Source organism: Podarcis melisellensis, assembly GCF_964234715.1.
Source record: "Podarcis melisellensis genome assembly, chromosome: 3".
In the NCBI taxonomy this organism is placed as follows: Eukaryota; Metazoa; Chordata; class Lepidosauria; order Squamata; family Lacertidae; genus Podarcis; species Podarcis melisellensis.
The window spans coordinates 3,867,916-3,881,757 of NC_138530.1; the positions used below are offsets into that span (position 1 = coordinate 3,867,916).

General features: G+C 49.8%; 1 protein-coding gene across 6 annotated transcripts in view; it reads left to right on the plus strand.

The window, feature by feature from the left end:
- Positions 1 to 13,842, plus strand: part of NCOA1 (nuclear receptor coactivator 1) — a 307,488-nt gene that overhangs the window by 244,770 nt on the left and 48,876 nt on the right. For all 6 annotated transcript variants that reach the window (XR_014166236.1, XM_081903665.1, XM_081903669.1 and 3 more), the window contains 5 exons: positions 4,407 to 4,586; positions 6,944 to 7,039; positions 8,059 to 8,199; positions 10,260 to 10,407; positions 11,059 to 12,415. Coding sequence is in view for 5 of the 6 variants with exons in the window: in XM_081903665.1 (XP_081759791.1) it covers positions 4,407 to 4,586; positions 6,944 to 7,039; positions 8,059 to 8,199; positions 10,260 to 10,407; positions 11,059 to 12,415 (1,922 nt within the window). In the remaining variant the exon portion in view is untranslated. The remainder of the gene's footprint in view (positions 1 to 4,406; positions 4,587 to 6,943; positions 7,040 to 8,058; positions 8,200 to 10,259; positions 10,408 to 11,058; positions 12,416 to 13,842) is intronic.

Genomic DNA, 13,842 nt, shown 5'->3' on the forward strand with positions numbered 1-13,842 from the left:
AAAATTATATTAAAAAAAAAAAAAGGAATGCCCACCGCAGAGACTCATGGAGCACAAGATCAACAGTAGGAGGAAAGTTTGCAGCATTTATATTCTGGGCAGCTGCCAGTATCAGCAGGGATTGCTGCAGTACAGTCAGATTGGACAACGGCTGTACGGGGAGTGTCCTGCAAATGGCTTTGTTCCTCTCATATACTCCCTAGAGATTGCCAGTGTGGGGTCCTCTAGATGCTCTTGGACTCCAGCTCCCATCAGCCCCCACTAGCATGGCCCACTCGTCAGAGGCGATGGAAGTTGTAGTCCAGTAATACCCCGGGGGCTGCAGGTTCCCTGCCCTTGCTTCATGGCATTAAGTCTTCAAGAGGTAAATCCAGTTGACCTAAGGTGAATCACAACAGTGGCACTCCCACCTGGCAGTAGACATGCATATTTGGGCTTCAGATAGGTCCCAGGCCTGAAAATGTTGCATGCCGCCACTTGACGGTGGTAAAATGCACAATAGTACAGTGGTGCCTTGGTTCTCAAACACCTTGGTTCTCAAACGCCTTGGTTCTCAAACGCCTTGGTTCTCAAACGCCTTGGTTCCCAGTCACCGAAAACCCAGAAATAAGTGTTCCTGTTTCCGAATGTTTTTTGGGAGGCGACCGTCCAATGCAGTTGTCGGCTATTGTTTCCAGGGCGCCTGCACCAATCAGAAGCTGCGCCTTGGTTTTCAAACAAACATTTTGGAAGTCAAACGGCCTTCTGGAACGGATTAAGTTTGACGCTTTTGTTTTTGCTATTTATTTTGCGTTTTTTGTTTTTGAGGCTTTTTCAGTTAATTTGTTTTTGTGACTGTGTGGAACCCAGTTCAGCTACTGATTGATTGGTTGTGTGACTGCAGAAATGGATAAAAGCCCCCCATCCAAACAATGACTATCATTAGTGCAGGTAAGAAAAAATAATAACTTTAATTTTTATCATCTACAATACTGTCTTATTTATTTTATAGTGCAGTACATTGATTATTGCTTTCATTTTATGGATCAATGGTCTTGTTAGATAGTAAAATTCATGTTAAATTGCTGTTTTAGGGGTTGTTTTTAAAAGTCTGGAATGGATTAATCTGTTTTGCATTACTTTCTATGGGAAAGCGCATCTTGGTTTTGGAACGCTTTGGTTTTGGAACAGACTTCCGGAACGGATTAAGTTTGAGAACCAAGGTACCACTGTATGTGGAAATTTGTGTGGCATAACAGAGTGCTTTATTTGGTCCTAGAAGATCTAGATTCAAATAGCATGAAGTCACCCGGGTGACCTTCAGATTCGTCACAATCTTTCCGGCTTAACCTCCCTCACATGGTTCTTAGGGGGATAAACACACACAGACCTTCAAGGCTGGCTATAGGTGGTGCCGGTGGTGTTATGATGCGTCCCTTTCCAGTTCAATGAACTGCAGGGTAGTAATCCATGCCAAGCTCAGACTTACCAAATGGGGCAGCTGCTGTGGCCTGTGGCTCTTCTGTAGGGGCAGAGACAGGGAGGGATTTCTGCTGGGCTTTCATGGGTGCTCCTGCTCTGCAGGGTCCGTGCCCGTGACCTAGAGGGCCCTTTGAGTCTAGCAACAGCAAAGAAAGGGCTGAGGGGTCTCACACGCCTTGCAGGCCCATGCAGCTGGACGGGATCCAAGTGATCACACAGTTGTGCCCTTTAAAAAACGCTGCTCTTCTCAAACACAGCTCCCTTTAAGCCAGGGCCAGCTCCACTGCAGACGACACCGTATAACATTGATTTCAGCATCGTTTGTATCAAATTAGCTCCATTCAATACGAAATCGACTTGAGCTAATTCAATATAAGGCAGGCTTGAATCAATATCTCACTTAATCAGGCCTCAAACTGATCCTTACCTCGCTGCACACTTTGTGTAGATGCGGTTTAATGTTTTGTGAAGTGTCGCCGTAGCATTAAATCACACAGAGAGAACGTTCCTAATAAAAATAATATTATAATAATAATTTATTATTTATACCCCGCCCATCTGGCTGGGTTTCCCCAGCTACTCTGGGCAGCTTTCAACAGAATATTAAAATACAGTACAGTGGTACCTCGGGTTAAGTACTTAATTTGTTCCAGAGGTCTGTTCTTAACCTGAAGCACCACTTTAGCTAATGGGGCCTCCTCCCGCTGCTGCTGCGCCGCCAGAGCACGATTTCTGTTCTCATCCTAAAGCAAAGTTCTTAACCTGAAGCACTATTTCTGGGTTAGCGGAGTCTGTAACCTGAGGTACCACTGTAGTCTATTAAACATGAAAAGCTTCCCTAAACAGGGGTGCCTTCAGATGTCTTCTAAAAGTCTGGTAGTTGTTCTTCTCTTTGACATCTGGTGGGAGGGCGTTCCACAGGGTGGGTGCCACCACCGAGAAGACCCTCTGCCTGGTTCCCTGTAACTTGGCTTCTCGCAGGGAGGGAACCGCCAGAAGGCCCTTGGCACTGGATCTCAGTACTGAACATGGATTTTCCGCCTAAGGAACATAAGAAGAGCCTTCAGCTGGATCAGGCCGGTGGCCCATCTAGCTCAGCCTCTGCTTCTCACAGCGGCCAACCAGATTCCCCAAAGGGAAGAAGCCCGCAAGCAAGACCTGAGCAAAAGAGCGACTCTCCTTGCTTCCTACAGTTCCCAGCAACTCGTATTCAGAAGCATGCTGACTCCAGTGAGGCAGTATTCAACTTGTGAATATGGTTGCCAAGGGAACTACTTTGCCATGCAACTATGTAAGGGTGGAAGGGAATTGTGGAAGGGGCTGTCGCACGTCCTTAGCTCGCAGGTGGCCCCAGATTCTGTCCCTGGCACCCCCACTTTGAAAAGGATTTGGTGCAGTTGAGCAGAGACAAAGGTAGCCTCGGATTCAATCCGTTGACACCCCAAAGTAACAGGATCCCGGGCAAAAGTTTGGCTCTGTGTAATAAGGCAGCCCTGGACGTTCATGCAAGCAAAACCCACACTGGGCTGCATCTCTCTCTGCAATGTGCAGCTTCCCTTCGCTGGTATGGTGTCGCTCTGGTCCCCCAGCAGAAGTAGGAGGGAGCAAGGGAGCCCCAGTGAAGCTTTCTGATTCCAGCGGTCCACAACTGAAGCATCAGATTAGCAGTGGGGTCTTGGTTATTAGTATACTAGGCATTTGTGTTCATGAGTTGGATGATGCAACCAAAAAGGTCACAAGCAGACTCTTAGTCTTGGGCAGTTAAATCACTCCCATGTATCTGCTGCTTCAGGAGCCTTCACTGTTAATGGTGGGATGCGTGTGTGCCCATCTGTGTCCATGTGCCACTTTGGACAGCACAAAGGTGCAGCAGCAATAGGAACCAAAGGAAGTGGACTAGGTGGTGTTGATGACCCTCATATGGCCACTAGCTGCCAGGCAGGAACAGTGGCCTGCAGACTGAGCAAGAGGGCTGTGGCAAACCTGCAGCATAACCGAGAAAAGCAATCCGGTGTCCTCCATCATCGCCAGCATCACACAACCATGTTCCCTGGGGCTGATGAGAGCTCCAGATCAGCCGGGGGCCACCAGATTGGTGAAGACAAGATTCAAGGACCTGCAATGTCCCAGGAGATACTCGTCACCTGTTCTCGAGTTCAAGTGACGCTAATAATGTGGTGGGTTTTGTGTGTGTTGAAAGCCCTTCTGATACATTATCTCAGTAATCCTAGTGATGGCGGTGAATGCAGAGCAGGGTTTTCATCTCAGACGATGAGGTAGTGCTGGCTCAATAAAAATAAATAAATCTGGCTCCTTTCCGCTAATGTAGTCGCTCCGTTCTGTTTATGGATTTGAAGACCACGAAATGTATCATAAGCTCCGTGAGTGGTTTCAGCAATACGGTCAGTGAATCAGAACCACCGAAGGACACGGATGGCTCCGTGGTGGAGTGCATGCTTTGCTCGCCAGGTGCCATAGCTACAGTCCCTGGATCTTCAGTAGCAGAGCTGGGGAAAGACCTCTGCCTTGCACCTTGGGGAGCCACTGAGAGTCACAGCAGGCAGAAGCCAAGGCTGTGACTCAATATGTTAGCTTTCCATGTTCATATGCAGGCAATCCTCCCCATTTGCGCATGTTCAGTACACGTGCAACTGTGCACACATGAATTGCGCCAAACCCGGAAGTGGCCCAGAAACATCTGCAGGGGCAGAACAGGGTGTTTGCAGGCTTTTCCAATGGTGTTTCAAATATACTTAAACATGTGGTGCCTTGGAATGTATAAATGGGGGGTTGCTTGCAATCATAAGGATTATTTATTTATTTTTTTAAAGAGGGAGCCGTGATTTCACATCTCTGCCAGGTTTCCAGATCCTGGTCTTTTTGCACGTCCGCTTCTTCAAAGCCTTTCAATAGGGCTCCTTGATCTTCCTCCCCTTCTTCTGCAGTGAACGGCGTCCCTTGGCCTCAAGAGTCCACCCGGCGCAACAGCCACACCTTCAACTGCAGGATGCTGATCCGGCCCCCGGACGAGCCGGCGGCAGAGAACCAGGAGGCCCGGCAGCGTTACGAGGTCATGCAGTGCTTCACCGTATCCCAGCCGAAACTGATCAAGGAGGAAGGCGAAGGTAGGAGCAGACGGTGGCTTGTTTGGAGAGGGAAATAGTGCTTGCGTGTGCAGTGTTGCATTTCTGGGGGGGGGGGGAGAGGGAGAGGAGGAGGGAGGGACAAATCGTCCTCCGCCGTCCTCCTGCAGGACCTTCCTTGCAAGGGGACTGTGGCTCTCCAAGGGCTTGATATTCTGCGTGCCGCATTCCCTGCTCACTTTGGAGGGGAGGACTCAGGATGCCTGCAGCTTGACGTATGCAGCCCACAAGCCCACCCTTGGGGAGGTGGGAGGTGTTCTACCTGTGCAGCTGGCAGGGGTACATCTGCGCTTCAGGCTTGAGTGAGAGGCAAGTGTGGCAGGTGCGTGGCAAGCAGGAGTGCCAGAAGGTCTGGCTCAGACCTGACCCTTCCTCTCCCCAGTGACAATCCTAAGAAACTGCTGTTGTCTTTCACATTACCCTTTGTACAGAGCCAGTGTGGTGGAGTGGTTAAGAGCAGTGGACTCGTAATCTGGTGAACCGGGTTCGCGTCTCCGCTCCTCCACCTGCAGCTGCTGGGTGACCTTGGGCTGGTCACACTTCTCTGAAGTCTCTCAGCCCCACTCACCTCACAGAGTGTTTGTTGTCGGGGAGGAAGGAAAGGAGAATGTTTTCTGAAGTCTCTCAGCACCACTCAGCTCACAGGGTGTTTGTTGTGCGGGAGGAAGGGAAAGTGAGCCGCTTTGAGACTCCTTCGGGTAGTGATAAAGCAGGATATCAAATCCAAACTCCTCCTCCTCTTCTTCTTCTTCTTCTTCTTTTTCTAATATTGGCAGACCCCTTTAAAATTGGAGAAACAAGCACAAGACCTTTCTGGTCTTGGCTCCTGAGAAGCAAATGAGTTCTCTCCCTTGAGACCGTTAAAAGAAGTCAGGCGGTCCTCAGCCAGTGGATCTCAGGTGTTTGCTAACTAGCCCTTCCACTGCAGGAGTGTCCCCCTTGATTTGCATCACCTGGCTCCCTTGACGCCAGGAGCCATTGACGAGCATGTGTAGCTTGCTCAAGCGCCACAGTGGGTGGGTGGTGTGTGTGTGTGTGTGTGCGCGCGCTTAGCAGACCTGAGTTCAGGACTGGAATCTCAATACACATCTGCACTCTGGCTCAACCCCCGATGCAAAATAGACTTTCCATCAGAACACTTTGGGCTCATATCTCCACGGCGGCCATTTTGTTCCATTGCATTAGCTGAATTAATCCATTGCAGCTTACACAGGAGATCATGACTGGAAGGAATAAATCACACCGGGGTTTATGAGCAGATACTTTGCCCAGGAGATGATCGTTGTTGGCTTTCAACCGCTGCCTTTTATTTTACAGTGCTGCCAGATCCAAATGGCCTCAGAATTAATTCTCCCAAACAATGAGGAACACACACCCACTGTGCCAGTGCCAATCGTTCTCCTCAAGCAAACTTTCTATAGTTCAGCTGCTGTGTAAGGTTTAACTCAACAATACGGCTTTTCATTGCGAAATGCAGAAAGGCATTGGCTAAGGCTTGGCTCCAGTGATCTTCTCTAAGCCAGGTGGGGGGAGGGGAACCTGCTAGAGCTTTCCCCCAAATTAACAAAGATGGGTTGGCAACCCCCAGGACTTTTCTTCTGCGCAAGAAGTCCCATCTCTCTGCCTCCATCTCCCTTTCCTCCTTGGAGTCCTTCCTTAAAGCCCACCGCTCTAAAGAGTTGTTTGCCCCAGTTCAGCCAGTGTGGTGTAGTGGTTAAGAGCGGTGGACTCGTAATCTGGTGAACTGGGTTCGATTCCCGGCTCCTCCACATGCAGCTGCTGGGTGACTTTGGGCTAGTCACACTTCTCTGAAGTCTCACCAAAACAGAGTGTTTGTTGTGGGGGAGGAAGGGAAAGGAGAATGTTATCCGCTTTGAGACTCCTTCAGGTAGTGATAAAGCAGGATATCAAATCCAAACTCCTCCTCCTCCTCTTCATTCTCTGGGATGTCTCCTAGGAACGGCTCATGCCCCTGACACCAAATCCTAGACAGGAGCCACTGTTTCCATGTTCCGTTTTCAGGTTGGTTGCAGGGAATGTGAATTCCTCATTAAAAAAAAGATTCCAAGAAGAACTTGTGCTTCCTTTGGCAAAATTCGCGTCTTCTTTGAAGGGCAATCTACTTTACTCTTTGGGAATAGTGGTTTTGAAGGCGTGTATGCTGGGTGGGGTTTGCTGCTGGTGGCAGGCAAGCTCCTGTGAGGAGGCAATGCTTGCAGAGTCTGGAGGAGGCGAGTGAAAAGCAGGAGGGTTTTTCACAGGTAAGCACTCACTCTGTATAACCTTTCCCATCTCCAACCTTGCTTTTCTTCTGCTTCTCCTCCTCCTCTTCACGGCAGACTTGCAGTCCTGTCTGATATGCATCGCGCGAAGATTACCTCGATCCACACCTCCTGCTACATCAGAATCCTTCATGACCAAGCAGGATACTACAGGTACCATTCAGAAGGGTAGCCAAGCCCTTGGCCCCAGAGGGCATTTCACCCCAGTGCGGCCACCATTCGTGGCATGGAGAGGGTTGACTTGAGAGCAGGCATCCCCAAACTCCGCCCTCCAGCTTTTTGGGGACTACAACTCCCATCATCCCTGACCACTGATCCTGTTAGTGAGTGATGATGGGAGTTGTAGTCTCAAAACAGCTGGAGGGCTGAATTTGGGGGTGCCTGCTTGAGAGCAACTGGTAGCCTAAGTACACTGCCTTGGCCACAGTCTGCAGTTCCTATGTATGTTTGGAGTTCTGTGTCAGCAAGAGGGGCCTCTGTTATCTTCAAAACTGGGGAGAACTCAGTGGGCACATCCCAGTTGTTCCCCTGAACCATTTCATAAGGAAACATGGCGGGAGGTGAGGGATCAGTGGAAATGAGCAAGGGAAGGGAGGAGAAGGGACAGTGGCCACTGTGTGGTATAGTCTACTTATTTATTTCTAGAAAAAGAGCTCTGAGCAGGAGAATGGGCAGGAATTGTTTGCCGGGGCAACGGAGAAGTGATGGAACTGGAAGAATGAAGGCAGGATATACATTCAATACAATTATTATTATTATTATTATTATTATTATTATTATTATTATTATTATTATTATTTATACCCCACCCATCTGGCTGGGCTTCCCCAGCCACTCTGGGCGGCTTCCAACAAAATATTAAAATACAGTAATGCATCAAACATTAAAAGCTTCCCTAAACACATGCATTCTTGGTATTTGTTTATTTCTTGAGGAATTTATACCCTGCCTTTCAACCTCCAAAACAAAGCAGTCAAGGCAGCTCGTGCTGTTTTTTAAAGAAAAAACAACTACCAGAACTATCCAGAGCAATTTTATTTCAATAAAAATAAAAAAACCGAACCACCTACAGATCCATAGATAAAGAGTCAGCTGTGCTTCTGAATCCGCATCCCTCCATTGCTCTTTCTTTAGACGTTCAGTCCTAACGTGCTTCTCTCCCTTCCGCTCAGGTAAAATCATCTCCATCGACACCAGTTCGCTGAGAGCGGCAGGCCGGACCGGCTGGGAGGATTTAGTGAGGAAATGCATCTACGCTTTCTTCCAGCCTCAGGGCAGGGAGCCATCGTACGCCAAGCAGCTATTTCAGGAAGGTAAAAAGGCTCCTCTCTTTGCACGCACTGCCATTGTTGCTGGATAAGTGCTTTCCGGACTGAAAAATAAAACTGAAAGGGGGGGGGGGAGAGACACACATCAGACAAAGAAGGCAAATAACGCTCCCAAAGGAAGTGGCTGAAATGGCTGACTAATGCCCGTGGCTTCTTTGGCTGGCAAGGGGGGTCCTTGCCTGCACACTCAATAGGATTCCATCAACCTGCTGCCAGTTGTCTCTTGACACTCCCATGGCAACCTTGCCTGCCTGGGAGGCTGTTGGCCTGCAGTTCAGGGGTGGCGTGCCAAGTCCGAGGCCTTCTTGCGGCCCTTTCAGGAAGGAAGAACTAAAGCGAGAGAGCCAAGTTATTCAAGGCTGGCTGCCTTCTTGGTCCTGAAAGAGGATATAGTCAAAAGTCTTTTTTTTTCTTTTTCTTTTTAAGACGGGAGCGCACTTTTTATCCAGAAGGCTAGCATGGGCATTGTGGTTAGAGTGTTGGACTGAGACGAGGGAGATTGGGTACCCAATGGCCTTGAAGCTCCCTTGGGTATCCCGTGATCCGTCATATTCATATTCTCTCTCTCCTCTCTTCTGTTCTTTTCTGCTCTGTTTTCTCTCCGTGTCTCTCTCTCAGTCTGACAGGGTTGTTAACTGGGATCCCACAGTTAATTCTCCCCTGGTCTCCTCGCTGGCCCAAATAGGACTAATTTAGCCAGCTAGCCCTGGTGATCATCTAAGGTTTATTGGATGGATTTCCCCCCAAATTGATTTTTGAATTCTGAATTTATTGTTATTCACGTTTTATACTGTATTTTATGCTGTTTTTTTGTTGCATCAATTAAGTGTTTTAAATTTGTTGTTAGCCGCCCTGAGCCTGGTTTTCTGAACTGGGACAGGCGGGGTATAAATAAAAAAATATTATTATTATTATTATTATTAAGAGGATATAAGGGGGCACGGAATAGCTATAATCTATGCTCCCTTGAACTCCTTGGAGAAAGAAAAGTGGGGTAAAAATGGAAGAGATAGTGAAATTTCCTAGCGCTTTATCTTTTTATTGCTGTAAACCGCTTTGATATGCACAAATATTTTAATGGATAAATTTATACGCCACCTTTCCTGAGTGCTCAAAGCACCTCACACGCATAACCCTGTTTGACCTTATAAGACCTCTGCAAGGTGGGTCAGTACATCACCCCCATAGTGTGGAGGCTCAAACAATAACGTATTTGCCTTTCCATGAATTGGTTCTTCTTATCTGTAGCCCTGGGAGCATTTGGCACCAGTGAGTTCTATGGATATTTTCTGGGTAGGGTGGTGGTGGTTGTTTGATGCTTCCTCCTGGTACCCAGGTCCTGGGGGTCTTTTTCTTCCCCCCACATCTCCCTGTATTTCCCTGGGCACTGGGGCGAGGGGAGGGAATAATATTTGGGAGCCAGCACCCTTCAAGTGCTCAGCCACAAACTGACTTGGGTAACCTTGACAAGCCACGGCCTCAGTTCTCCCATCTGTCAAATGGGAGCCATGTTCACCAGCCTCCACGTTGATGTGAGGACCAAAACAAAAAACAAAACACCAATATACAGCAAAAACCCTGCCAGAATCATTATTGGCCATGGTAAACAGAAGGCAGAAGAAAGCTTCTCAATTTGTATTTTATTATTTTATGTACTGTGGCTTGCCATTGTTTTATTAATTATAATTTAGAAATTACTTATTGTAACTGTTGAGTGGATTTCTGTTTAACTTTTATATGTTATTATTATTTAATAATATTCTAATGATTGTTTAATGTTACTTTTTGATGTAGGTTGCCTATTTTAAAGTTATGTTTTATTATCACATTTTTGTATTGCATTAGATTGTTATAAGATGTACATTTTTTGTATCTTCAGCTTGTAAACTGCCTTGAGTATTGTAAAATAGAAAGACGGTATATGAATTAAAAGTGATGATGATGATGATGTTGATGATGAAATGTAAGGCATCCCAGCCCATTAACCCACGTTCTCTCTCTCTCTCTCTTTTTCCCCCTTCGCTCCACGTTTCCCTTCTCCCCAGTGATGACACGGGGCACAGCCTTCAGCCCATCTTACCGGTTCACACTGAGCGATGGGACTGTCCTGAGCGCTCATACCAAGTGCAGACTTTGCTGCCCTCAAGGCCCGGAGATGCAGCCATTCATCATGGGCATCCACATAATTGAGAGGTGAGTCCCAAGAAACCTCCCCCCCCCCCGGTTTAATTACTCTTTCTCCCTTCCCTCCCACCCTCGGATTATCTGAATTAAGCTGTGAGCTCCTTGGTCGGGGGACCCGCCTCTTTTTTGCCTGTGTGACCCCACAAGAAACCAGGTACAGAGGTGGCACTCTTATGTATCAAATGACGGTGATAGCAGTTATGTGGGTACCAAGCCGTAAAGGTAAAGGGAACCCTGACCGTTAGGCCTAGCCATGGACGACTCTGGGGGTTGCGGCGCTCATCTTGCTTTATTGGCCAAGGGAGCCGGCGTACAGCTTCCAGGTCATGTGGCCAGCATGACTAAGCCGCTTCTGGCGAACCAGAGCAGCGCACGGAAACGCTGTTTACCTTCCCGCCGGAGTGGTACCTATTTATCTACTTGCACTTTGACGTGCTTTCAAACTGCTAGGTTAGCAGGAGCAGGGATCGAGCAACGGGAGCTCACCCCGTCGTGGGGATTCGAATCGCTGACCTTCTGATCGGCAAGCCCTAGGCTCTGTGGTTTAACCCACAGCGCCACCCATGTCCTGTACCAAGCCTTAGGGCATATGAAACATCCAAGCTGCCCCTCTCCTTCCACCACCAATCACTCCCCTCTCTCTTCTTTTTCCTGACTCAGAGAACACGGCACGCTGTCACCTCAAGAAAACACTAACTCCGGGATGCCTCTTCCCCGCGTCAGCCCCTCGCTGAACCCGAACATCTCCCCTGGACAAGGCATGGCTCTGCCCTCCCCTCTTCCTCCTGCCAACGGTAGCATGCTAACTGCCAGCGCAGCAGGCCACCCGCCGGGATCCAGCCTGCATGGCAGTGGCAACAGCAGCAGCAACGCTGCCCCCAGCCAAGCCACTTTCGGATGTTCGCCTGGGAGCCAGATGGGAACGAACGTTGCCTTAAGCCAGGGCCAGGCCGGTCCCCAGAACAGTAGCCATGCCATGAGCCACAACAGCTCCCCGATGGGCAGCCCCGGGGTCACCCCACCGCAGTTCATGTCCCCCAGGCATCGGGTGAGCCCCGGGCTGGTCCACCGGCCCAGAGTGCCAAGCAACCCTTTCTCTCCCCCCATGCCCACCACGCACTCCCCGGTGGGCATGGTGAGCGGCTGTGGCTCCAGTGGCTCCCTCGGCAACAGGCCGTACCCAAGCACCCCGCTGAACTCCATGCAGGGACTGGCCGAAGGGCCCAGCCCCCCAGTGGGCTACTCCACGCCCTCCCCTGTCCTGCGGCAGCCCAGCAACCAGAACTCCCCCAGCCGGATGAGCCTGCCCCCCGTGAAAACGGAGCCCAAGGACAGCAAGGAGATCGCCTCCATCCTGTGCGACATGATCCACTCTGACGGCGGCCCGGGCAGCGCCAAGCCTGTGGAGCCGGGCTTGCTGCACGGTGGCGACCGGCTCTCCGAGAGCGACCACAAGGGCCTGCAGGCTAGCAGCCACAAGCTGGTCCAGCTCCTGGCCACCACAGCCCAGGAGCAGCTGAGGCACGCTGACGTGGACACCAGCTGCAAGGAACCCTTGTCTTGCACGGGCTCCTCCGGGACCCCTGCCTCCGGGAACCCGGTGGGCAGTGCCTGCCCGTCCTCCCACAGCTCCCTGACGGAGCGGCACAAGATTCTGCACCGGCTCCTCCAGGAGGGCAGCCCTTCGGACATGGGCAGCCTAGCCGCCATGGAGCAGGAGAAGAAGGACAGCGGAGGGCCTGGCGCAGCGGCCCCTGCCCTGCAGAGCCAGGCCCCGGGGGCCCCGGATGCCCGGCTGGAGGCCGACGCCGCAAAGAAAAAGGAATCGAAGGACAACCAGCTCCTTCGCTACCTGCTGGACAAGGACGAGAAAGAGCTGGCGTCCAACCCCACCTTGAGCCTGGACGACGTCAAGGTGAAGGAGAACCCGGAGCAGCTGGAGCCTTGCGGCGTCGCTCAGTCCCTGCTCACGAAGCCCCCCGCGCCAGAGGAGGGAAAGCTGCAGCCTCAGAGCCAGGTGGGTCTTCTCTCCCAGGGGAAGGGGTCCTTTCCTCCTAGAAGAGCAGCAAACATGTCGCTCCACGTTGGGTCTTGGGTTGCCGCAGTTGGCTCGCGCCTTCCTTGCTTGGCACTGCAACTGTTTGCAATTGCACGACCTATCCCAGTGCAAGTGAGCTTTTTGCGTGACCCTGAGATTTGTGGATGCTCAACTTACAATATTGGAGGGGGGAGGGTTAAATAATAATAATAATAATTATTATTATTATTATTTAACCCTCCCCCCTCCAATGTGGGGGGAGCCAGTGTGGTGTAGTGGTTAAGAGCGGTAGTCTCTAATCTGGGGAACCGGGTTCGCGGCTCCGCTCCTCCACATGCAGCTGCTGGGTGACCTTGGGCCAGTCACACTTCTGTGAAGTCTCTCAGCCCCACTCACCTCACAGAGTGTTTGTTGTGGGGGAGGAAGGGAAAGGAGAATGTGAGCCGCTTTGAGACTCCTTAAAGGGAGTGAAAGGCGGGATATCAAATCCAAACTCTTCTTCTTCTTCTTCTAATAATAATAATAATATATTTATATCTCGCCCATCTGACTGAGTTTCCCCAGCCACTCTGGGTGGTTCCCAATCGAGTGTTAAAAACAATACAGCATTAAATATTAAAAACTTCCCTAAACAGGGCTGCCTTCAGATGTCTTTTAAAGATAAGATACCTGCTTATTTCCTTCACATCTGAAGGGAGGGCGTTATTAGAAATACCCTTTTGCAGTCTGTCTATCAAGCCTTGATCCTTTGAGGAAGCAGCGGGTGAAACACAAGGGTTGTACACACAAGGCTCAATCCTTACAATCTTCTGTTTAAAATGAATCTTGGTGAAGACCTTCCGTTGCTGGAGAGCTGCTGCCAGTCAGAGTAGGGGGTATTGGGCTAGATGGACCAGTGATCAGACTCTGTAAAAGGTAGTGCCATTAGGAACGACGTCAGGAATGGCATGTTGATTTTTGCATGATCTTCACCATACAACCTGCATGGTGCTACTGAGTTTTCTGCCTTCTTAACGAAACTTCCCCTTTAAATGAAACATGTATGATAGTTTTCAATAATATTATGTCCACTCTGCTCATTTATTTTCTGTTACTGAAAATACACAGAAACTCGTGCTTGGTTGAAATGCCCCTTCCTCAATTTCAGGGCCCCTTTTGCAGGCTAAGGGAGCTTGTGGTTGGGGAGGGATTCTAGCCTGTTTCAGAGAGCCAAGGTTCATTAGGATTCCACTCGGCTAGTGGCCATCTCTTCTCCACCCCATTCTCAAAGCCTTAAGAACAGGGATAGGGAACTGGATCTGACCTGTGGCAGACCACTTTGACAGGTGGGTGGGGCCAACGATCTGCCACCAGCAATCCATTTTTCCTTTTCTGGGTGGCGAGCTGCGCTACAAAGGGAAACCCAA